Raw genomic sequence first — 24,961 nt, 5'->3', positions numbered from 1 at the left:
CAAGTATTGAAGTAATATGGGTATGTACAAAAGGCATTCCACAAAAATCAACAAGTGACAAACAACAGACTTGTTCATCATCGTTGAAGCTAGCTCTCACTTCTCTCAACCCGTTGCGTGTTGCTTGGTTACTGCATTCTTCATTCCTATCGTCGCCTGTCCACCGTAGATTGACCACCCGTCTCACCTCGGCCTCGTTGAGGGTCCCATTGCACGGCCTGTCTGTGGTCATCGGATGCCCACTTGTTGTTGACGTCGATACTGACTGCCTCAGTTGACCGCCCTCGCCCTACGGGTTTGATCTCTCGTGTTACCTCAACGAGAGCTTCGAGGCCACTCTTGTTGACGTTCTAACTCCACAATCACATTGATATCAGAGGTATCTTATTCTCCCTCATAAACCAGATCACCTAGAGTCGTTCCTCTCTCTACAAGATAAACTGTCCGTTCTTGTACAGGACTGTGAGAAAAGCTGCAAGTCAAGTCGTTTCACTGATCATTGTAATTGGACATCAATACTATTTCACTAAGCGCCTGGCGTTCGCACATCTGACCATCCCTTGCTCGACATACAATAATTCCAAACCAATCTTACCCTACAGAGTGTAAACCTCCCCGCTGTCTTCCAAGAACATGATTTGGTTCGCTTCGTTCATTGTCTTAAGCGCAGCAGTAATCTCCTCCTGGGAGAATTCCTCTCCATTGCTCTCAGACACCCGATGATTGACCGCAGCCGTGACATCCGCGACTGTGGCCATGTCGTTCTGGAACAACGACGTCTGGATCAGGGGACCCAAAGCAGCACGGAATGATGCGAGACGTGGCTGTGAAATAGTTGGCCCTGAATCCTGTTGTCGACTCCCGGACGGTGCTGTCCCCACACTTTGAGATTGTGAGTCGGCTTGAGTGGATGGTAGCTGTGAACTGGGCATGGAGCTGGCAATGCTCATGCGGGACATTTGCGACTCTGCACCTGTCTGTCGTTGAGTTCGAGAGGAGCTGGCCCGCACATCTGATTCTGCGGAATCGTCGCTGTCAACATTGGCATTGCCACTTGCTCCTCCATTCAGCTTGCCATTCGTCGCGGCATTGGTGCGAGTTGAGCGTTGACTCCTCGTCTGTGCCGCTGTCCCACGGGTACCACTTGACTTTGCCCCACGGTATGCGGTATCGTCATCGTCATCGTCGTCGTCACTGCCAGACTCGCTATCTGCTTGCGAAGAATCATCACCATTCCCATCACGAGTCTTGCGTCTCTTGTTTCGTCCCCCTTCTTTGACCGCAATTTCTCTGAAAAGGGCAAATTTAAGAATCTCTTCCGCTGCAATGGCATCGCTCTCCTCGACCCTGCTCGACAGGCGAGCTTTCGCGTGGGCAGTCGACAAGCGGATCAGCGTCTCCAGTGTTCTTGCGGTCATGGGACTGGTTCTGCGCTTGTTTGCTTGTAGTTCATCGTTCCGAAGGTTGGCGTAGGCGTTGACGACATATTCGCTGGCCTCCTCTGTCAGAACAGGCTTGCATCTGCTCTTGGCATACTGAATATATTTCTTGATGAAGGCCATGCTCACGGGCTGAACTCGTTTGTTTCCTCTTGTCCTTCGACCAACCATGAATCCGGAATGCAGCACCACGTTGAATTTCTCGTGCACCTGCGATGTTTGGTTGGCATTCTGGTCTTCTTGGACGCCAACTCCAAGCATTTGGTTGGACTGTTCTCGGATCGGAGCTCCTTCTTCAGTCCCAGGTTGACGATACTGGTGCATTCGAAGGACATGCTCGCTGACTTCCCGATCTCTAGTATCGTTGATATCGTCGGTAACGATAAAGAGCAGATCAAAACGGGACAAGAGTGAATCGGGGAGGGCGATGTTCTTATGAGGATCCTTGTTGCTGTCATATTGACCAAAAATAGGGTTCGCGGCTGCAATGACGCTGCATCTAGCGTTTAATGAGGTATGAATTCCGGCTTTGGCAATGGTGACGGTTTGTTGTTCCATAACCTCGTGGATGGCTACACGGTCGACGTCGCTCATTTTGTCGAACTCATCGATACACACTACACCGCGGTCTCCCAAAACCATGGCACCAGCTTCGAGTCTCCTCTCCCCAGTCTCCTTGTCAGAGGTGACGGCAGCAGTGAGACCGACTCCGGAGGAGCCGCGGCCGGTAGTCGCGATTGCTAATGGTGCGGTGTTGAGCACGAAGCGCAAAAGCTGAGATTTGGCAGTTGAAGGGTCTCCCACCATGAGGATGTTGATGTCGCCTCTCAAGTGGGTGCCATTTGGCAAGTTCTTCTCCATTCCGCCCAAGAGCATGAGCAGGATTGCCCTTTTGATGTAGTCGTGACCATAGATACTGGGCGCCAAGCTCTGTGACAGCAAGTCGAACACGTTGTTCTTACGTGCCATTTTGTTGATGTTTCTCACATCCTGATCGGTGATCGTGGCTTGAGCGATTCCTCCGCCCGCTTTTGAGGACAGGAGGACGATGTTGTTGGCTAAGATAAGGGTTCGAAAGATCGAAGACCCTGATCCAGCATTTCTATTTCCCAGTGACCTGAAGATGCCCACCAGCTGGATGCGATCCCCAGGTTTGACTCGATCAACCATGTCATCGTCCAGAAGAACATCAACGCTTCGGGGGAGTTGTCCGGCCGGCGCTCGCTCGGGCATCTCTTGGATGCTGATTGTTTGATGATCACGATACGTACAATAACCGTACTCTGTGACCAGCTGTCGATAGTTAGCATCACTTTCAGGAACAGGCGGTCAGGCCTCAACATACAGGATTGCCCTCTCCATCTTCTTGTGGATAGACACTCAGGCTTGCAGGAGCATTGGCGCTCATAGTCTGGTCTCGGTATTCTCTGAACATGAAAGTGCCCTTTTTCTCATTCCAATGCACGCTTTTGACAACCTTTGGTCTGACCAGGCTGCATTTTGTAACAATGCCTTCCAGACAGACCATTCTGTTAAGGAGCGAACTTCCCAATGTCCTCGGATTGCAGGTGTTCTCCCCAAATGAGCCCGAATATGCCACGTAATATAATCGGTCTTCATCTTGCTCGAAAGGGGCACGGTTGGGTATGGTACCAATAACGTTTTTCAGCGCCGCATCGAAGGCAAGAGAGTAGTCAAATGGTTTATGCAGGATGCCGTCCGCGAGTTCTCGAGAATGGGCTCGAATGTCATCAATGCTAACCACAAGTCGTCTCAGACCACGATTCAGCATTAACACAATGTCGGCGCGATAGGATCGGGCTTCATCGTCGGTAGGGTCGAGGAATTCTGTCGCAAGCCTGATTCTGTCGCGGACCGCTTCATCACGAAGCTGAGTTGTACTGAGCGCCATTGTGCACGACTTGTCTGTGGGCGGGTGTTGAGGGAGGTTCTGCGCAGGGGAGAATTAAAGGGTGGGACATGGGGTTGAGAGAAGAGGAATCGCGTTCCCAAGGGACGCGTCGCGCGTGGAGCGCGTAAATTGATTCGGACGAGCATATAAGCCGCTTTTCACGACTACAGCGGAGTATTTAGCAATAGACGCACTCACCAAGTTTGCGACGGTGACCATAGTACTCGAGGAAGATTTGCTTTGGAACCTTCTGTTTGGTCTTAGAAGGCAGTTTCATAGATAGCCATAAACGTACATGAATAGTATAGACGTCTCGGAGCAGCCAATGTGTTTCGGACACTGCTACCAGGAGTCCGATATATGATTCAGCGGGATAAATGTGCAATATCCTGGTCCCTCGCATTGATTTGGGCTACTCATCTCAGGGAGGAGAGTCTCCCTATGGAGTTCTGAGACTAACTAAGCAGGGGAGACAGACCGTTCCTGTCTATCTACCCGCCCCGATTCGACCATTCTTAGGCCGGCGGCGTCTAGACACATGTTACATTGATCTAGACTCGAGAGCCTTGCCGATCTGGAGCTTCTCTCCGTCGCCAGGGAGGAAGCATAAATTGGACCCATATGCCTTCAACGGGTCCATCGGTCATCGTAGATGAGAAGGCGGGCATTCTCATGAACCCGGCTCCTCCCTTTTGTGGGAGCATGCCCATTGTGTGCACATGCCAGAGTCCGCCTCCAAGGTGGTCAAGCGCACACCAAACTGTGTCCAAGGTTGACCTGGTCACGTTTGACTCATAACCGGAACTTCGCTGCAGAGGCTGACGCCACGCTCGTATCAACTTCGGCATCACAAGGCTCCGGTCCTTGGGCAGCCCCTCCTCCTCTTCACTTTGAACTGGTAAGCACAACAGCCCGATCATGCAACATCTCGTCTAGACTCAGGTCGGGACGACGCGCTTTGACGATATCAACGGCCACGTCGGGTCGAGATCCTACGCGTGGAAGCGTTGAGATCCCCAAACACGATCCTGCTGCCACGCACAGCGCGGCGTCAGCGAACCAACAACCCCATGGGGGCAAGGCTTTACCAGCGGAGCAATGGGAGACAGCACAGATGGCAGCTGAGAGGGTTGCAGACTGCTGCTGCTACAATATGGCCATTTTGTTGGGCACCGGGGTGTGGGAAAGACCACGCGGAGTCCATGTGCTGGAGTAGTAGGAAGAGGCGACAATGGCACAACGGTCATGGTGAGGTAGCATCGGCAAATCTTCGCTATACTGGGTGCGTTAGTGAGATCCAGAGGCGGCGAGGCGGGTCGTGCTAACCTCTGTTACGTGGTAGGAGTGGAGTCGAGATGCGAATTTGCTCGATACAAGACAATGGGATGCAAGAGGAACATGATTCTAGAAGGATTCAGGAGGGAGTAACCCATCATACCACCGACTCAAGTGGAGCTGGAACCACAAGAGGAAAAAATTGCATTGTCTCATAATTGTGGCATCTTGCCATCCAGAATGACACTCCAGACGGAGTTTGAGTTGAAATGATGACGGGGTGATGGCTGGCGCTGGAAAAGTTTTTGCCAGTGCCGAATAATTTCAGCGCTGCAACGACCGCGCAGCCAGGCACTGAGAGCGCCTAGGAGCCTGCACGTAATGCCTAAGTAGGTACCTCGGCGTATGCGAAGTACGGTTAGGACAGTGCCCCGGCGCCTCCAGATGCCGTAATCGATGGTCAAACGCCCATCCCCAATGGGCCTTTGTACTAGGGTTTTTGCTCGTCGCATGCCTAGGACGGTGATCACCAACTTTTGCTCGCGATCAGCTGCTTGCAAAAGTCAATACTCACCGATTTAGCAGTGGCTCAACCCGAGGAAATTGTCCTGGGCGTGGCCCGTCAGTGGCTCTGCTCAGCTGCTCTAGCTCTTTGCCCCCCTCCTTCCTTCCTCTCACTTTCTTTGTCGTCATCACTCACATCACTGACAACTCCTCACCTCAATCATCACCGTCCATCATGCTCTCCATCGACCGATTCCTGCATTGGCTTCTCTGCATTGATTGGTTCTGTTCTTGGTTGTAGATTCCTCCCCTCTTCGGGGCAACGGTCTCACGTTTCCCAACGTCAATTGCAGGCCTGTAAAAGTCTCTTTATTGTCATGCCATATGTAATAATACTTCATGGGAACAAAGATCAGACATTTTCTCGCCGCTTAGCGAGTTCCGCAAATCTAATCTCGGAACCACCGCCCTTGGACGAGGTTAGTTCACGAGATTTTTTTGCGAACAGCCTAAGCTTTTTTCGATCCCCGGACCTTGACCTCCCCTGGCCAACGTTACAGCGCGCTAAACGAACACCCATGGGTCAGCAGCCAGTGTTGGTTGCAGCATTTTGCCCCACGGGGATGAGGGGGTGCTCTGTCAAAAGAGCTGGGTTTGGGATCTCGTTTCCTTCAATTGGGGAGCCAAGCACTGAGCAAGAAATCAACGGACTGTCCACGACCAGTATGACCGGACCAGGGAAACAAGCACGTCAAGATGCCAATATTGAAAGTTTCTATTGAGCTGGGGCCACTGACGTCGGATGGTGTCTCAAAGAAGGCCATCTTTCAGCCACCCCGGAGGCCTTTAGTCCCCTTTGGGGCAGGACGCCGAACATCACTCTCTGGTTGCAACTGGGATGCGAGTGGAGGCCAGCGGCAAGCCCGTGGATCACCAACTACGAGCTCGGCTTGGAGAGCCTCGTTGGCTTCTGCGCGGGGCTGGCGGCGAGGCGGGCAAACAAACCTGGACCAACTCCGTAACTCCGCGTTTTTCAGGGTGACCCAGTCCTTCCAATGGAATGCGGCCTCTTCACCAAAACACATATATCACGGGGGCAACTAAAATTCTGGCGATGGCACGCTGGCACGCTACTAACCCACATTTCCCCTTGTCATGGTGCAGGTGGGTTGCCTCGATTGCCCGGCCACTCAAATTCCATCTGGAGATTCTTTCCCAGGAAATCTCCATGTCGATGGAGGAGGGGCTGCCACCGTGTGAACAACAACGTCCGCTCAGCGTGCCAGTCTCGACCGCCCTCCCCCATGGGTCATGGCCCATTCAAATTAGGAATTCCTGGTATCAATCACCTGCAGCAGGCGGCACTTCTCCCCACCCTACCTAGGCGTGTGACCAGTAACAAGCCACAATGGTCAGTGAAAGCTCCAGAGTTCCATTGCATTTGTGACTTCCCTGGGCGGTTTTTGCCTCTGCCCAAAGCTTTCTTTAAAGAGTCGCTGTCTCCTCGTCTGAGAAGCTTGTCCTTCTTGTCTCCTTCTTGACTTCTCGTCAAGCATCTCTTTGCTCCTTCTCTTGTTTCAAGCCCTCCCAAAGAGTCCTCCAACATGCCGGGCGAGATTCGTGCCCTCTCTACCACCAATGACGTGAACCGCGTCGAGGCTCCAGTGACCTGGAAGGCCTACCTCATCTGTGCCTTTGCGTCCTTTGGCGGTATCTTCTTCGGGTATGACTCCGGATACATCAACGGTGTCAACGGCGTCAAGGAGTTCATCCACATCGTCCAAGGTCCCGATGCCACGGCTCTCTCGTCCTCCCACCAGTCTCTGATCGTCTCTATCCTCTCCTGCGGTACCTTCTTTGGCGCTATCATCGCCGGTGACGTCGCCGACTTCATTGGTCGCAAATGGACTGTCATCATGGGCTGCCTCATCTACATTATCGGTGTCATTATTCAGATGATCACTGGGCCCGGCCACGGTCTCGGCGTCATCGTCGCAGGTCGTCTGATTGCCGGTTTCGGTGTTGGCTTCGAAAGCGCTACCGTGATCCTGTACATGAGCGAAATCGTAAGTGCAAACCGCATGAGCTGTATACGTTCTTCCTCGGCTAATTGTCGCGTGTTTGCAGTGCCCCCGAAAGGTTCGCGGTGCTCTCGTGGCTGGATACCAATTCTGCATCACCATCGGCCTGCTTCTCGCCTCCTGTGTCGATTATGCCACAGAACACCGTAGTGACACAGGCTCTTACCGTATCCCTATCGGTATCCAATTTGCCTGGGGTTTGATTCTCGGCGGCGGTCTGATGTTCCTCCCGGATTCACCCCGATACTTTGTCAAGAGAGGTCGGATCGAGAAGGCCATGCAGTCACTCTCCCGCCTCCGTGGTCAGCCTACCGATTCTGAGTACATCCAAGTCGAGATTGCCGAGATCATCGCCAACGACGAGTACGAGCGTGAGATGATTCCATCCACCGGCTGGTTCTCCAGCTGGCACAACTGCTTCAAGGGCGGTCTCCGCAACCAAAAGTCCAATCTCCGCCGTACCATTCTCGGCACCTCGTTGCAGATGATGCAGCAATGGTGAGCAATTCCCCCCCAGCAACCGAATTCAGGTTGTCCTCCCCTGTCGGCAGTCAGCTAACGCATTTCTTTCTCACCTGCAGGACTGGTGTCAACTTCATCTTCTACTACTCCACGCCTTTCCTCCAATCTACCCATGCCATTAGCAACACCTTCTTGATCTCCCTGATCTTCACGTTGGTCAACGTCTGCTCCACCCCGATCTCTTTCTACACCGTGGAGAAATTCGGCCGTCGGCCTCTGCTCGTCTACGGCGCCCTGGGCATGCTCATCTGCCAGTTCCTCGTGGGTATCATCGGTGTCACGGTCGGCTTTAACCACACCCACACCGACGCCAACGGCGACAGCGTTGCCAACAACATCTCGGCCGTCAATGCCCAGATTGCGTTCATTGCCATCTTCATCTTCTTCTTCGCCTCGACTTGGGGCCCTGGCGCCTGGATTCTGATCGGAGAGATCTTCCCTCTCCCGATCCGATCCCGAGGTGTGGGTCTTTCGACCGCCTCTAACTGGCTCTGGAACACTGTAAGTAGCCTCCCGCGCCGCGGTGCTTTGTTGCTGGCATCAGTTTAAACTGACCTCTCCTCTTCTCTGTTGCAGATCATTGCCGTTATTACCCCCTACATGGTCAACAAGGACAAAGGAAACCTGCGATCCTCCGTCTTCTTCATCTGGGGTGGCTTGTGCACCTGCGCCTTCCTTTACGCGTACCTCCTCGTTCCCGAGACCAAGGGTTTGACACTGGAACAAGTTGATAAGATGATGGAAGAGTCGACCCCTCGCACCTCGAGCAAGTGGAAGCCTACCAAGACTTTCGCTGAGCAGATGGGCAACGAGGGTGGTGTCCTGAACAAGGAGATCGTCGCGGATGTCGAGAGGAAGGGCTCTGTCTTCTAGATGGACGGATGAGCCGGCATCTCCGGCATCTCGGGAGCGATTGTTTGTGCGGATGGTCCTTTCCAACCGGTCTCATGGCTCTCTCGAGATGCGAGTGTGAGGCGTAGCAGGGTGAGGAGAAATACCTGTTGAAATTGATACTTTTATTCAATAGTAAGACAGGACCGACAGACCTGGCGGTGGCCTTACCAAGGCAGTAAGCGGTAGTAGGAGTGAAATGACCATCATATCACCACCATCCACAAGAACGAATGTTTTAACATTATTGCATTTCTTGGACATTGTGCTGACCACCTGTGCGACTCAATGTGGTGCCCACGTCTTGCTTACATTGGTTTGAGCATTTGTACCGTGCAACTCAAGTCATGTATCATTATCTCGTCGCTGTCGTCTGAATTGCTACGACACAGAAGACGAGGACCCCCTTGAGGGATGGTCTACGAAGGCTACAGCTCAGTCCAATGGTAATCAGGCCTCCAAACACAAACAGGTGCCCATGGCTTTCCATCTTCTCTCTTCATCCACCTGAGTATCTTAGCATCACATGGTGTACGCCGCCCCTCCTGTAGGAAGCCGTGACCGATGATGGTCGTACAGTTCTCTGCTGTGCCGTGTACCGAGTATACCTATCCTATCTTCATTCCGACCCGCTTCCATCCTCTATCTGACGGTGTATGCCCCAGTACTCCGCGATGAGTCTATGTACCTATGTATCTCTGACCGTCACTCCAGCCACAAGCCACCCCGCGACACCATTTCCAGGCGGCAGCCAATGCCCATCCGAACCTTGGCGCCCAGTATGTTGGGGTCGGACTCCTTATTGTTATTACCAGGGGTGATTTGCCTCCTGTAACTTCCCAACGGTCGTGGAGCTAGTGAGGAACAAGGTAGGTCTTTACGAGATGTTACTACTTACTGAGTTTTGGTCACTCACTCGCTCACGATACCCCTCCCTCCCTCCCTCCCTTCCCATTCCCACCACACTCTCCAGAACCACGAACCAGCTCACGTCTCTTCTTAGGCCTCTCTGGGGACGGGTGCCGATAGCGGAACACCAAATGGGGCGCGGACTCCAGGGCGAGCGAAGGGGCTGGCTTCCAAAGGGCTTCCGTGCATGCCGCTAACAAGTCGGAGCACGGATAGATAAAGCGTGGTGGAGATGCGAAACGGTGCTGCGTATTGCAACAGGCAGAGTAGACAGACAAACTCTCGCCCGATACGAGGTGGTGGATACGTCCTTCTGCCGTGCACCACGAAGGTCTGTCTGTTTTGTCTCTGCCTTCCCATCCATCCTCTCATTCTTGGGAGTAGTAGTACACTCCCTCTCCCATACGGCCCATTTGACTCGCCACGAGTCTCCACAGAAGCTTCCATACATGCAAGGTAACCTACCAATTACTGATTCACCACCTCTCCTTTCTCCCTCTCTCTCTCTCTGTGTCTCCAAGCTCTCCACATCTTGACGCATGCGAGAGGACATGAGCAGGCGGAATGCAGGGAAGTCAGTCAGTCAGTCAGTCAGCCAGCCCTCCAGCCCTCCAGCCAGCCTGTGTGTCTGTCTCTTCCAATCCTACATCCAAGACTCCTCTACGGGGCTTGTATGGTCCGTCATAGCGCCCGTTCCGCCAACCCACTCACCCTTGCGCTGTTTGTTCCATGCTTCTAGAAGCCCCGCCATGCGAGAGGAGGAGGAGCTCGGGCTGGTGCTCGCCCACACACATGCATCTTACCAATCAGGGCCATGCGTCCTCATTCTCCGTTCAGGGAAGGAAATGGAGCTGCCGACAGCGTGTCCTGGTGTTGACTTGACTCAACCTCCCATGTCAACCTGAGCGATATTTGATCACACCATCTCCTAGCCGTTCCGGACAGGTACATTTGTGTCTCCTTGATCATCGAAGTGGAACACCCAGCCCCCGCATACCGTGCCGGAAGAGACTTGTAATGCTTGGTCTCCATGGAGGCCGACCGAAGATGAACCCCGGACAGGTGCTAGACGTGTGTCCAGCATGTGCTGTTTTCCCATCTGATGGGCGTTGCAGCTCGAAAGGGCCTGAGTTGGCCCAGTCCCGTTGGGCATAACCCCCATCTGCCTACCCGTCGCCGTGTGCATCGCATTCGGGACACCACAGCCATCCACACTTGCTGGGCTCGCTCGCTCGGCGTCGTGGCACGTGGCATGCCCTGGAACAATCACTGAAGAGGTCCTTTTTCTCAGGCGAGGCGCCCGGGGAAGGTCGCACTCTCATCTTCAATCAATCCCGGGGACATGATCGTCGTTGTCGAGACTGGAGTGGGCCGTGCTGTGCTCGAGCGCATGGACGAGCCATGTCTCGTACCCAACCCTGGAGTGGACAAATGAAATGGACTCTCAACCTCGATGGGGTTGATCGTCTGCTGCGACGAGGAAAAGGGAAGAAACATGACTATACAAAATGCACGCAGCCTCCAGCCACTTTTTCCGTGCTGCGATTACACGGCCGCTCAATACCAGTTCCTTTCACCACAACCTGGAGTGAAACAATCTTGTTCGTGCACAGCCAGCTACCAGACATTTACACACGTTATTTACTAATATATATATATATATATACATTATATATGCCTCGAACTGTACTTCACCCATCACCATTTTCATTTAGGAAACGGAGCGAGGGCGCTTTAATTGAGCACGTGACGGAGCATCCTGGAGGCCCGGCTGACCACGGGAGAGCCCAGGGGAGAACGCCCGAGCACTGGGTGAGCCACCGGGAGGCGCTCGTCAGATGCCCGTTCTTAGGTGCCAATTCGGGCTTAACAGTTGTTCGCCTTTAGGCCCTAACTATAGTTGCCTAGCGTATATAGGATTCCCTCAGCTTAACCCCCGTAGAGTTCCCCGATTTTTGGTGTTTCAACGTCTTCGGAAGGGCCATCCTTCCGGACATCTGGCTCGACTATTGTTACCTGGGCCGCTCCCCCACATAAGTTTCGAGTTTGCTACTGTAAGAAGCGCTGTGACCCGTCTACTTTTCATGTGATGTCACATGTCACCTAGTCTGGGCGCTTCAGGACAACCGCGACGGCACTTCGCCTGCAACTACATGAAGCCGCCCATTCCTTTCTCCCTCATCTAGAGCAACCATGGCACGTCGAGACAGTGCAACCGCTCGGAAGACCTCAAGGCAGTCCCTGAAGCTGAAGCTGAAGCTGCCCCATGAAGGTCATTTATCCGCTTCCATCTTCAGTACTGGACTGACTAGCATAGGGAATCGTCCTCAAGGTATCAGGAAGGCAGAAAAGCGAAATCCTGTTCGACGGAGCACCCGTTTGGACCGTTTAATCGAGGTTGTTGAGACTCATCCAAAAACCAGCCAGCAGCCTCTACTATCTCCAGTCAGCGACATTAAAAGTCCAAATGTAAGACCGCCACCGTTGTTCTGTGATGAAAGACTGACCAAGAAAGCGTGCGCACCCACCATCTACCCTTCTACCGTCGAGGCCTTCCAAGCGAAAACGAGAAACCGAACAGCAACTGAACCCGCCCTATCCAAAACGACAGCGAACATCTCCCAGACCCTCTGCTCAAGACGTTGATTCAATTACGTATTGGACGTAGACATACCGCTGGCCGCGAGGATACTTTAACGAAATTGGTGAAATTAGTCATTTATTAGCGAGAAAGAAATCCGCCGCCTCTCTTCGCCGAAAGCGATCGGATAGCGAGTCCGGTGCACCCAGCTCAACTACGCCGAGTGACCAGAAGCCTAGGGAGGAGAAGAGTGCACCTTATCAAGACCCGCGCTACAGGTCGCTTCTCGAGGCAAAAGGGAGCTTTATGGGCAAGTATGTTGGCCGGAATGAAGAGGGTCCCACAGCAGAAAGTAAGAAAAAGTACAAGTCCTTGCTTGAAGCCGAGCAGGTAGTTCCCGAGTATTCCTTATTTCATGATGATTTCTTCGAGGACACCTGCGGTATGATACAGGACAGAAATGAAGCAAAGGTCATTCAGGACATCGCAAGACTCATTGTCCCTTCCGCGCAATCACTAGCGGTTCAAGGGGCGAAGCATTTAAGGTGTCTCACTGAAAGCGTCAACGAGGGTTGGAATAATTCTATTCCTGTTACTAAAACACGACCTCAACCAGACTACTCTGTGGGGTTCAAACGCTCTGCATTTACGGAAGACCAACTCAAGAAACTTCAACCATTTGTCGGCGACCTTACGGACAACTCCTTTTTCATGGGTACATGGTATATGTACCTCCCCTTCTTCTCGAGCGAAGTGAAGTGCGGTGCGGCCGCACTCGATGTGGCGGATCGACAGAACGCGCACAGTATGACTCTCGCGGTTCGAGGAGTCGTGGAACTGTTCAGGCTCGTGAAGCGCGAGAAAGAGCTTCATCGGAAGATCCTCGCCTTTTCCATCTCACACGACAACCGATCGGCGAGGATTTATGGTCATTATCCCGTGATTGAGGGCAAAAAGACTACGTTCTACCGTCATGCGATCCGTGACTTCAGCTTTACTGAATTGGATGGGAAGGAGAAATAGACGGCATACAAGTTTACCAAGAGTGTCTATGATACCTGGATGCCTGCTCACTTCAAAAGGCTTTGCTCTGCAATCGATGCAATACCAGCAGATATACATTTTGAAGTCTCGGAGGAATCGGATCTACAATTCCCTTCATCACCAGGACTTTCACAGGGTCTGGAAAGCCACCACCTCTCGGACTTAGAACCTAGAGGTGATGAAGAGCTGAGCCTCCTTGATCCCCAGGACATGACACCACAAACTTCTGTTACGCAACATCAAAACAAGCGACATTCACGAAGCCAAAGAAGAGATGAGACTTGGTGTTCACATGATTGGAGAACATCTGGAGACATCGGTATTCAGTCAGTCAAATTCCATGAACAAAGTCTTTGCTGAAGCTCTTCACTTTTCCTCTGATTTGCAAGGGACTCCATAACCTCCCTGATCACTTTCCTAAGGCCGTTCTCCCATCTATCCGTTAAACAAGTTAACCGATACCTCAGAGGAAATGTGGCAGATGTGTCGCTAGCTAGCTTCAAGAATGGTCACGAAATTTATTGGGCATTCGTGCATCCTCGTATTGCTTTTCTAGCCCATCGTGATTAAAGTCGACGGGACAAGGAGGAGTAGACTCAATTTTGGTTCATTTCCAGCAAGCCTCGTCCAATTCCGCAGAATTCGCGAGCTACCCAACGCAGGAGATTTAAAATCACAACGGTCATCCAACAGACTGTATTTCCAAGGACACGATAAGGGCGTCGTTCGATGGCGCTGCCAAAACTAAGAACTTATTCGGTCTAAATGAAGAGCCCCGGTCTAGCGAATATAGCAGGGCATTCATTCCCTTAGGGATCCCACCTTTTATTAGGGCCGAAACAGGCCCTTATTGATATGATCGGGTAAAGTTACCACGAGGCTGGGATATGCGCGACGTTGGCGCCTGTGAGACTGGAGCCCGAACGGGCGCGCCTCACCGGCACGTAAGGGAGTACGGCGGGAGCGGGCCAGAGCCGTGAGGGAGCAGAAGGGAGTGGAGGAGGAGAACGAAAGAGAGGAAGGGAGTGGAAGAGAGTAGACGAGGGAGCGATTCGACTAAATAGTCGTTAGCGGGAGAGCAAAGCGGCGAGGGATGAGTCTGCGAAATGACACTGGGCGTCGACTATTCGGCTGTAGGGCGGCGTTTTCACCGCGTGACTCCCTAAGGCGACCTGCTAAGCGTAGCGAAAAGACTGAAGGTGAAAAAAGACGGGCACTAGTACTACGCACTGCGTACTGGTACGGGGCACTGCGTACTGGGTATTGGCACTGGGACTACGCACTGGGACTACGCACTGGGACTACGCACTGGGACTACGCACTGCGTACTAGTACGGGGCACTGGGTACTGGGCATTGGCACTGGGACTGCGCACTGGGACTACGCACTGGGACTACGCACTGCGTATTGGCACTACACACTACGCACTGATACTACGCACGAGACACTAGTAGTAGTGGTGGTAGTGGTAGTGGTAGTGCTAGTGCTAGTGGTAGTGCTAGTGGCAGTGGTAGTGATAGTGATAGAGACGCTGTGAAAATCGCTGTCCGTATTCTCACCTTATTGGTCAAAGGCCAACTGGCACGTGACGTTACAAAAAACAGCCAATAGGATCTCAATATTCTTCCGCACCAATCAAATCCGCGGCTTCTTTGACGAAGTTGCCCTGTAATACTGTTTTCGCTTCGCTCAACAGGATTATATACAGTATAATATCCCCGAACATTCGTCCCTCGCACCCATTCGGCTGACTCATCCCCCGCCGCTTTGCTCTCCTGGGGGTCTCCCGCTAACGACTATTTAGTAGTCCATTCGCTCCCTCGTCTGCTCTCTTCTGCTCCCTTCCTCTCTTTCGCGCTCCACCTTCCACTCCCTTCTGCTCCCTCACGGCTCTGGCCCGCTCCTACTGTGCTCCTTCCCCTACTAGGGAGGCTCCCGTTTAGACTCCAGTCCTATAGGCGCTAACGTTACGTATATTCAGCCTCGTGGTAACTTTACCCGATCACATCGATAAGGGCCCGTTTCGGCCCTGATGAAAGGTGGGATCTCTAAGGGATGCCCTACTACGTCGCTGGACAGGGTCAACTAAATCCCCCAGTTCTGTAGGAGAATGCTTCTCTCCCTCTTTTCCTTTTACTGTCCTTTCTTCCTTTCCCTCTCCCTCTCTCGGTTATTACATTTTCCCCTGCCCTCCCTCTACTTATCGTATAAATCACTCCTTTTATTTAGTCTTCTGACTACCAAAACGTACCTTACTAGCGTTTCGTCGTACTTTAACCCTCCCTCCCTAGTCGTCTTCTTTTCCTTTTCTCTCGGCGCTCGTCTTTCCTCCGACGCTTCCTGTCCTACTCGCTGTTTCCTAATGCCGAAGAGAAAGAAAACCGCGGCGGAAGTCTTTAATGAAGAGGAGAAGAACGGCTGGAAGCCGATTGCGGACGCCGATGTAAATGGCGATCCGGTCAGCAAACCTATTGAACCTGGGACTGAGCTGAACTAGGTTGTCTAAAGGTTATGACCTTAAATAGGTGTCATTAGTGGAACACAAAGCGCGAAGGAACATTCACAAATCCCAAGGCAACTAGGTCGGTGGGGTGGGTGGCTCGGCTCTGGGGTATATAGCTGGACGGGTACGAACCTCTTGCGTTCTGCATACATGGAGTCTTTATCGGTAGGCATGCAGAAAATATTAGCTAGTTCGCACGACTTTTTCAATCATTGTTAGTGCCTCTGTTCATGGCAGGGACCGTGAGCCTAACCCTTCACTATAAATAGTGTCACCTCGATAGACGACACAGGCAAAGAAGAGAAGAGAACAGAGTCGGTCAACTGTACTCCAATATTGGACACATTGCATTTCCGGTTTCCGACAGGTTTTGGCCTGGGTGGATGATTGTTTGCTATCTGTCTGTGTGGATGATCGCTTCCAAAAACTTGCGAATTCTGTCAAGCGAGGTGGCTGTGTATAATTCAATAGGAGATATCTCTGGCATCTCAGATGATGCATCCGGGTTATGGGCCGAGATAAAGCATTATCGCGAGTCGCGAGTGTGGCTCGCAGGGTCCGTCGGCCACGACGCCACAATATATGTCTGGTCGACCTCGTTGATCTTGCAGTCATGTTCCCGGATAACTTTCACGCAAGGTGGCTTCGAAATTATCCTTGCACAAATCACTGCTGTGTCGGCAATATCGAATAATGTTAGGCCAGAAGGTCCTGAGCCAAACCGTTGCAGCGCTCCACCAATGACTGAAGGGTTTTCTTCAGCATTTCTAGTTTGTCGAAGATCTCATGTACGGCGAGAAGGTGTGGGTGAGAATCAGGAAGATCCTGGAAATAGACTACATGTTTCAGACGAAATATCTCGTACGCATCGAGCGTCTTAGATAGGTCCTGCCATAGTTCGCTCGAGAGCGTCCTGATCCGTACGGCCCAGTCACGGTATTTGCGAACTTTTCCGGCAGGGTTGTCCACGCCTTCGAAGAAGATCGCCCAAGGATGCATGTCAGGAATAGCTCGGTAAGCGACCAGCCACCAAACGTGTCGCTAGCCGTGTACCGTGTCGACAAGGCCAATGAATCTCGATGATTCTGTACAATATGTGTCAATAAACAGAGCGCGAAACAGTCTTTCCACAGCACCAATATCCGCCGTGAATCGGCTTTAAGGGTGAAGTAACTTCAATCGACGTCAAGAAGAAAAGGGGACGTACGTGCATATACCCACGGACACTTTCCTGGAGCCTCGTAACTACTTGCTCCCACTCACGTTGAACCTGGTCGAGACGAAAACGGAATACCTGGAGAAAATATTTTCTGGGATTCCATATTGTGAGGTCCAAGTCAAGATTACCGCGTGTCAAAGGATCTGAGAAGAAACCCTGACAGTCATGAGTAATTTCATAGTCTTCAACCGTTTCTCTTTCTTCGACATCGTCGAAGTAGTTGTCGACAAAGCAATGGGCCACCCATCTCCAGTTATCAATACCATTCACTACGCAAGAGATTTGCGCCTCGTAAAGGAAGATGGGAGTCCCAGCAGTGTTCCAACTTAGGAAAGAGACATCCCGGGTTTGCCGCAAGGGATTTCCGTTAGGGTATCGACGGGAATCGTCATGCCTGGGCGAACTCCTCCACACGTAGTATGGCAGATGGAATGCCAGCTGAAACGTGCGGAGTCCCGTTGGCTAGACCGTAATCTTGTGAGTATTCGGTAATCCAAATCGACGAGGCGCTAGAAGCGCTCATGCTTACATTAATCTTTACTCTAAAAAAGGTCTCGAAGGTTAAATGTTTGTTAAGCGCGTCGCGGAGGGCGATGGCTTGCTGGCGTGAAGCTGACAGGATCAGCGCACAAATGCTCTATATATCCAAATCAGTAATGAATCTGTGACCGGTCAGTATGAAGCGCTGTTACTGAGTCAATGATTTCGGTGTTCCTCGCATCAATCGTCTATCAGCATTGGGCACATCAGGTTCCTCTTGCTCTGAGCCAGGAGTTGCCGAAGGCTGCACGAAGAGCAGACTGTGGTCAGCCTTGATTCTCCCGTTGAAAATAGGTCACAGGATTAGTATCCGGAGATCTTACAGTATACATCCAGAGCGTGGGGTTTCTCCTCGCTTGGAACCGCTACACGTAGGTCAGCCCCTGTCCACTCTGTTCAAACAGAGTTTTGAACCCAACAATCAGAATAACATACCGGCTTGCGTAATTCCCGGCAAAGCTGGGCCGCTGTCAAGGGTCCACAATTGGGCCTTGCACGTGTAACATCACTATCGACGAATTCCCTTTCATCCAACCAAGCAACAAGAGGCAGTTTTCCGCAACTTTCTGCGAAGAGGGCATCTGGGCTCACCGAGGAGCAAAAGTCTTCAACCTTACTGGCCTGGGAAGAGTAAGCCTCGGGAGTCGAATCACGCATGAAGAGTCGAATCCACTCATATCGTTCCGCATAAAGTTCTGCTTCAAGGTCCTGCAGTTCGTCTACGTAGGGCTTGTTTTCCATTTCGAGGTTGACGCTGTCCCGAAGGCCAGAACGGATTATATAGTCGAAAGAGCAGCTATATTTAATTGGCCTTCATGCTCTTATACTGGAAGTGCGGCAGACTCTGTGTAGTTCAGACGAACTCCAGCAGTATTCAATCACTCCGTACCAGGAACAAAATCGGCAGCTATTGAAAATGAAGCGGATACGACGACTTGTTCTGGATCCAGCGGGGAGCGAGCCTCGAAGCGCATATGCCGACCTTCGATTATCAGCCATAAGTCATATTCAACTTCATAGAACAACGATGGTTCTCCCCCTATGCTGGTTCGGGCGACTGGCTGAATCAGATTTTGGTTCTTCAAAAATGTCAGGTCGGAAATGATTCTGCCTCCGAGTTCGGCACCTAGTGACAAAGCGAGGTTAGAAAAGCTTGTGGTTTGATTCATTCACCAGTACAGACTCACCTCGATTTTCCAGATGCCGAAATCCGTGCCCTGATTCATGTCTTTTAGCCGACATATAGAGTCGTTCTTCACACAAGAGCTCTGTAGTGGAATGCTTGAAGGTATGGTGCGACCGAACGCAGATCCTATGTATTGGAGGAACGATTTCATCCTAGAGGACCAATAATATTAGATCGTGATGTTGATCACCTTTGACACATGTCTTACGAACCTTTAAGATTAGCCAGGAGATTGTGTTCATGATGTGTAGCTCCCCTTCAAGTTGACTTCGTTCTTCCCGGACGCATCCAAACTTCGGATTGTTGCGGTCACACAGAACCCTGTGCAGGATCCCGTAACTAGTTCTGGTGATTCTGATGGGGCCGTCTTCTCTCCTTAGTGCTCTCAATATCGATCCCCGCGCAACCGCGGAGTCGCCAACCGCAGGAAACAGGATGTCGATAGCTTGTCTTTCAAGGTTTCGCTCCAATCGAAATATCTTTTGCAGATATCTCCGGAGTGACGGGGAATCCGCAAACCCGCCAACCAAGATGACTGACTTAATGTTGATTCCTCGTTCTTCCGCGCCTCGAAGTTGTTTTCGTATAAGTTGTGCGACACCGCGAAGACATGGTTTGAAGACTTGCAGCATTTCCTTTCTGCTGAAAGACATTAAACTTGGACGGAAATGTCTTTCTTTGTCTGCTTGAAGTCCTGGAATGAACATTTGTTCGAAAGTTTCCCGCTTGTTCGTAACATCAACTCTTCTCTTATCCCCAACTTCAAATATATTGGTCAAGGACTCGATGATTGTATCAAGTGATTGCTCGTTACCCAATATCCTAGCACCTTGTAGCCGCGTCAAGAGCAAGCGTTTGAACTCTTCGTTCAGAAAGTTCGATCCACATAAGGCACCTTCCCCCTCCATCATCTCTCTTAGGCGCAATGGGTTTTGCTGAGAGATTGTGTAGGTTGTTGCATCAACAGTACCTCCTCCGCAGTCGACAATGAGAAATGTATGGCCTGTTTCGAACTTTTGAAACTTCTTAGCTTCATCGAGGACAAGAACAGCGGCTGCTTCAGATTCCGCAACAATGAACAGATCTTCGATTATTCGCTGTTCAAGCTGCGAAAACCGCGATCTCTCAATCGCCCTTGCTGTCGCAGCGTGCATCTTGCGACAAGCTTGAGCAGACCATCGTGTAGGTACCGAAATCACAAATTCCACGGGGATTCCCTCGCGAAATCCGCAATAACTTTCCAGTTGAGTCTTCACATGCGTGAACAAATGCTGGAGGTAATCGGCAATGAGGTCAGAAGGCTCTTGAATAACATCCATAGCTTTTAATTCCCGCACGTCCACCTTTATCCACTCACGGGCAGACTGTGTGCTGGGCTCGTCGTCCAAGAGCAATTTGAATCTTGACAGGATTCTAGGGCCGGACGCGGCGGCGCCAGGTTGAACATATTTCAAGTTGTTGTGGCATCCAAAGCCCCAGGCCGAGTTGCTCCGGGTTGAGTACTTGGTTCGCTTAGGTGGCGGTAGGTCTTGGTCTGGATCAGAGTCCTCAGTGGCTGAGGAGGCCCAATCCTCTTCCAAGGAGTTGTCAGATTCATCATCTGAGATGGGATTTGGAGAGTTCTGCGGTTGGTCGTTTGCAGCATTGCTCGTGGGTTGTGTACAATATACAAGCTCTGAGGGAACTCTTGTGGCTTGCTTAAATCGAAATGGAGGAGCGTCGGGATAGTTATCGATACACTGAATGGAACTGGGCTCAATTAGGTGCCTCTGGACGCCGGGCTCGATCCGTAAATATGCCACAGAGGAGAAGGTAGTCCCAAAGTCAATGGCAATGATGAACCTTGGAACTTTCGAATTTCGAATCTCACTCTTAGGGACTTCGATCTCTGACTGAATGCGAATCTCCTGCAGCTCATCATGATGCTGCTGTTGGCCATCACATTTCGCTTGTGTATAATCCGACGTCAGAAGCCCATTCCTTTCAAGGGCAATTTGTGGCCGGTCGAGCTGTGTTGGAAGACTTTGTGAAAGCATCTTTCTGAGTTTTCGTGTGAATATTGGATATGAAATTTGAAAGAGAATCATTCATCAGAGGTCGGATAGCAAGTTCAATAGCTCCCGAAGCAGGATCAGATTAATTCTTGACTGGGGATTCTCTGTTTCGCCTGTCGAGTTTGTTTCCCTAGAGGCACGATGATGAGGAAACCTGGTAGAGACATTCAGATTGGGTAAAGATATCTGCACAATTAGGGGCAGAACTAAAACTTGGCACGTCGCAGAATGAGCGGGCTGTTCCGGATCTCAAGGCGCCAGTAAGCCCGTTGCGGGGTTATCACACACGGCAACCTGGTTTCCTCCTGCGGCTTCAACAGGCATGTCACCTCAGGCTAGGCAGCCGGCGCTAACTTATCAAATAAGAAGCATTTGCGATCTCTCAGCGGAGGCTCCTTCAAACAAAAGTGGGTCAAAGGTCCAAAGCATGTGGTCGGAGCCTTGTCCTTATCCTTTCCAGGGGATATATTCTTTACCTCTCAGTAGAAATGGGAAAGGTCATAGAACAGATCACATTTGTCGTGCAGTAGCATGTTTCAGGTGCTGTTACAGTGACCTTGGGCCTGCAGTGCTGGCCAACAAGGTGTCCTTGGATTCCTGGATATTCAGTCTGATCTGCGGTAACATCCTCCATCTAGTTGAATGCAAAATCAGGAAGGCCTTCAGATACTCCTGACAATGAGTTACAGCTCTTTGTTTGGTGTAACAATTGTTGTGTAGTGATGTCGAATGGCAGAAAGGGCACGTATCGGGACGCTGCTTATCGAAGGCTAATTAACCAGTATGGCATCTGCTTTGAGGGGATGTTGTCTCCGGATCAGTGGCCAAGCGATTATGCAAACACTTTCCAGGTTATTGAGGAAATGAGCAACATCCGGAAAGAGCAATACGTCAATGCTTCTAATGAAAACGATTTGTGCACCATGAAAACACTCATACGACTTGAAAAGCTCATGATTTCAGCTCAGGATTGTCGGCAGAAAGTGGCCAACGAAATGGAGTGGAGGGAATCTGTCGAATTCAGTGTTTTTGCTCCTTTTACCTCTGCAACTATTTGGTAAGGACTCAAGCAACAGAAGGAACAAGGTTGGGCTTACAATTTTGATTTTGCCAGTCGGTCTTGCCCCAATTCAACTCTAACTCGGACGGCGGATTTTGAAGCCTGGCCTATCAATCTCAATGAGGTCCAAAGACTTCGACAGAAACGTGCCAAAAGAAGATCTTGTCCTTGCAGCTTCAAAGACCGTGCAAATTCGAATCCGTACGTACTCATAAAGATATCCCTGCAGATGAATTGCTAACTTCATGACAGTTACCCGAACACTGAAAATCACTGGTTCTCCAAAAGACTTAGTCACAAGATTGTCCACGAAGATGTCACCACAGCAGACAAGAAAGCCATCACGGATCAAGAGCCCGACGTGGTGATTGGATTGAGATATACAGAGACTCTTGGGCAGTTGCTCTCGTCAAGGAAGAGTCGATACAATCCTTTCAAAGATGAATATGTCGTCTTTCCCTTCATTGTCATTGAAGCTAAATCCGAGGAATCGGATGGTGGGTTTGGGGCAATCGAACGACAAAGCGCATTTCCAGTACGGACATGCCTGAGACTTCAACAACGTATCAAAACGGAAACAGGATCTCAACACTTGTGCCTAGTATGGTTCTTCGCATATAAGGGTGACATGTGGTGGTTATATGGCGCTGTACCGGAGGGCCACAGAACAGTTAGTATTACGACAAAGCTCTCTTTGCTGGAGTGAACACTGACTGGGGATGTAGCGAGTCATTCGCCTATGGCGTGGAAGTCTGCTCTCACAGAATGAAGCGCTTCAATTGCTCCTAATCGTCGATTATATCCACAGCTGGGCTATTGATGTCTACAGGGATAGTATACTCATGTCTCTAGCCGGGACCCCGGAGAATCTGAGAATCCTCGCACCGTCTCTTGCCGACAACACATCCGATGCTGTCTGGGAAGATAGACTTAGCGCAGCAGACGTTGAGTTGCGACACTTGGTCCGGCCAGGAAATCTTCGTTCGAGAACTGCCACTGAGGATTTCGAGGATTGCCCGCATCAGCCAACGGAATTACTTCGCACGATCTATACTGCACAAGCTGTTTTCAATTTTTCGGCACGGGAACAAGATTACAGCCAGTGGCTACGATGGGCCACAATGAAACCAGGGAGTCCACAGTGGGTCGGAAAAGCAACAATCCGGCATGTCAATTTGGTTGAAACCAGTCGTAAACAGCTGATATTACCCGAGGATACTCAGATGCTCCAGTTTTATCTGCGATCATGCTGTCCAAGCGTCAATATCAAAGACGCTGCCATGCGGCTATTGCAAACCATGGAGGATGACAGCTTTACCATCGCTAAGAATAATGGGGCTATGTCAAGGCTGAATGATCAATCTCTTGATTCGATGATATCAGTGAGAACTTTGATATACGTTCAGTCCCAGCTGAATCCAGAAAGCTGGCAGCTGACACGACAGCTGATTCAGGTGGTTTGCAGTGTTAGAGCATTGCAAGAACTAGCAAGGATCGCAGGAAGAGCGGACGAATGTGTACTCGAGACTGTGTGTAATGCTCATGCACAAGAGTATTTCAATCGAGCCTTTGACTCATTAAAGGTTGTTGATGGCCACACATCTGCTCAGATGGCTCTTGCGGGGCATCCTTTACGCCTCAGGCTTGCCTCGAATAACGGTGACACACTGGATTTCGAATGGGCACAGTTCAGCCATGGTGAATGCAAGCTTACCCTCGACGAGCTTTGCCAGCTAACGTCGACTGCTGCAGAGGGTCGCGAACTCTCGAAACGTTATACAGTCGAAGCGCCTGCTCTGCACAGAATACTACCAAGGCTGGAGGCACCAGTTACATCCACCGGTCTCTTAGAGATTCCCAGATCCAGAAAGCAGACGATCTTGATCAAAAAGCCAGATAGCTGGCCTTCCACTACCCAGACGTTTTGCCTCCTGGTCCTGGATGACGAAATCAATTTTGAAGATACCGCTACACTTGGCAGGCTGATTCGAGAAGCCAGAATTGCAGGAGAGATGCTCGGTGGCAGTCATCATCTGACCCAAGGCTGGAAATTCGACCAGGCTGATGGATACTTTATTGATCGCTGGATCCATATCATGGAGGGACGCCTACCTCAAACAACAGCTACAGGATCAATTGCAGCACAAAAAATCTAACATGCACCAAGAGAGATGACCACCGCTAACCAGGAGATGAGAAATTCCATCTTATCGAGGAACGCAGTGCTACTGGCTTGCGAGCATGGAAGCCTGTATCGCTAGTTATCAGTTGTATTTCGATCCCGCCCTTTGAAGAGTCAAGCCCGACATTTCCTTGTCTTTTGACCAGGAGGCATATTAAAAATCCCAATCTCCTAACTTTCGACATCCAAAAGGCATCCAAGTGAGCCATATACTCTCAATGCTAGATTTCCCCTCTACGGCTTTGTATGACAGAAATGTTTCGAAGAAGCGTGTCTTAGGCAACATCAAAGTAGACAAAGAGAAGGATTCGAGACGGAATCGACCGGACGTCGTGACAGAGCGCGAACAGCATGGGGATGAGGCATGTGGTTTAGAGATTCTGAGTCGAAGTAGTTGTCGGTTGTAGAAATTGATGGTAAAGCGACCAGATGTCACCATGCACAGGAGCGCGGAACTGGAGCCTTTCGAGCAATCGAAGCACCGAAAACTGAGTCAACTGAGAGGCCTGGAAGATTGCCTGAGGATTTGGCTCGTCACTCACGGCCGCAGATGCTCCTACTCTCGCATGGATTGTCTGCACCGCTGACATTCTTACATGCATTATGTGTCCACCCAGACTTACTGAGTTGCCCTTATGGACTTGTTCGCCGTAGAATCGAATCTTAGAAGACTTAGTTCTTCGTCGTCTTCGAGGCACGCATATCTCGGCCACAAACTTCGTCAGCCTCTATGTGCTCTTCTCCAACAACCGTTAGCTTCCGCACGAGCAATCAGCGGTTCGTCCGCCATGAGCTTCTGCTGGCTCATATGGCCCATGGCGGTGGTGGAAGTGACAAGATTCTAGGAGATCGTCGTGGGAGGGCTGTGATGACGGTAATGGTAGGACTGTCGTTCGAGGAGGGTTACGTTCTAGAGGAGAAAAGCTCGCAACCCGAGAGGGCGGGAAGAAGTTCTAGTACTTCATTGGCAGAAGGGAGAGTCCGTCCGAATGAGAGGACAGGAAAGTCGTCGAAAATCGAAAAAGCGTCAAAGAGGGAACAGTTTGGCGCGAGGCCAAT

At 51.0% G+C, this 24,961-nt stretch overlaps 6 protein-coding genes across 6 annotated transcripts; 3 read left to right on the top strand and 3 right to left on the bottom strand.

Moving 5' to 3' along the window:
* Positions 1–596: 596 nt before the first annotated feature.
* On the bottom strand, positions 597–3,351 carry AYL99_10020 (hypothetical protein; the record flags this gene model as incomplete). Its single annotated transcript, XM_018841526.1, has 2 exons — positions 597–2,732; positions 2,785–3,351. The coding sequence occupies 2 exons, from the start codon at positions 3,349–3,351 to the stop codon at positions 597–599; spliced, it is 2,703 nt and encodes a 900-aa protein (XP_018689235.1).
* A 3,383-nt stretch (positions 3,352–6,734) lies between these two features.
* On the top strand, positions 6,735–8,606 carry AYL99_10019 (hypothetical protein; the record flags this gene model as incomplete). The annotated part of the gene is made up of 4 exons (XM_018841525.1): positions 6,735–7,196; positions 7,258–7,709; positions 7,793–8,234; positions 8,310–8,606. The coding sequence occupies 4 exons, from the start codon at positions 6,735–6,737 to the stop codon at positions 8,604–8,606; spliced, it is 1,653 nt and encodes a 550-aa protein (XP_018689234.1).
* A 3,120-nt stretch (positions 8,607–11,726) lies between these two features.
* AYL99_10018 (hypothetical protein) lies at positions 11,727–13,137 on the top strand (the record flags this gene model as incomplete). The annotated part of the gene is made up of 4 exons (XM_018841524.1): positions 11,727–11,805; positions 11,851–12,002; positions 12,049–12,188; positions 12,249–13,137. 4 exons carry the CDS (start codon positions 11,727–11,729, stop codon positions 13,135–13,137), a joined length of 1,260 nt encoding a protein of 419 aa, XP_018689233.1.
* A 3,220-nt stretch (positions 13,138–16,357) lies between these two features.
* Positions 16,358–16,660, bottom strand: AYL99_10017 (hypothetical protein; the record flags this gene model as incomplete). Its single annotated transcript, XM_018841523.1, has 1 exon — positions 16,358–16,660. One exon carries the CDS (start codon positions 16,658–16,660, stop codon positions 16,358–16,360), a length of 303 nt encoding a protein of 100 aa, XP_018689232.1.
* Positions 16,661–18,298: 1,638 nt separating this feature from the next.
* Positions 18,299–20,642, bottom strand: AYL99_10016 (hypothetical protein; the record flags this gene model as incomplete). Its single annotated transcript, XM_018841522.1, has 3 exons — positions 18,299–18,546; positions 18,608–18,758; positions 18,819–20,642. The coding sequence occupies 3 exons, from the start codon at positions 20,640–20,642 to the stop codon at positions 18,299–18,301; spliced, it is 2,223 nt and encodes a 740-aa protein (XP_018689231.1).
* Positions 20,643–21,382: 740 nt separating this feature from the next.
* AYL99_10015 (hypothetical protein) lies at positions 21,383–23,876 on the top strand (the record flags this gene model as incomplete). Its single annotated transcript, XM_018841521.1, has 4 exons — positions 21,383–21,717; positions 21,775–21,921; positions 21,973–22,390; positions 22,446–23,876. The coding sequence occupies 4 exons, from the start codon at positions 21,383–21,385 to the stop codon at positions 23,874–23,876; spliced, it is 2,331 nt and encodes a 776-aa protein (XP_018689230.1).
* Between the last annotated feature and the right edge of the window lie 1,085 nt (positions 23,877–24,961).

The sequence above is a fragment of the Fonsecaea erecta genome (genome assembly GCF_001651985.1).
Source record: "Fonsecaea erecta strain CBS 125763 chromosome Unknown Scaff10, whole genome shotgun sequence".
NCBI classification, from domain to species: domain Eukaryota; kingdom Fungi; phylum Ascomycota; class Eurotiomycetes; order Chaetothyriales; family Herpotrichiellaceae; genus Fonsecaea; species Fonsecaea erecta.
This window is presented reverse-complemented; position numbering and strand designations above follow the sequence as displayed.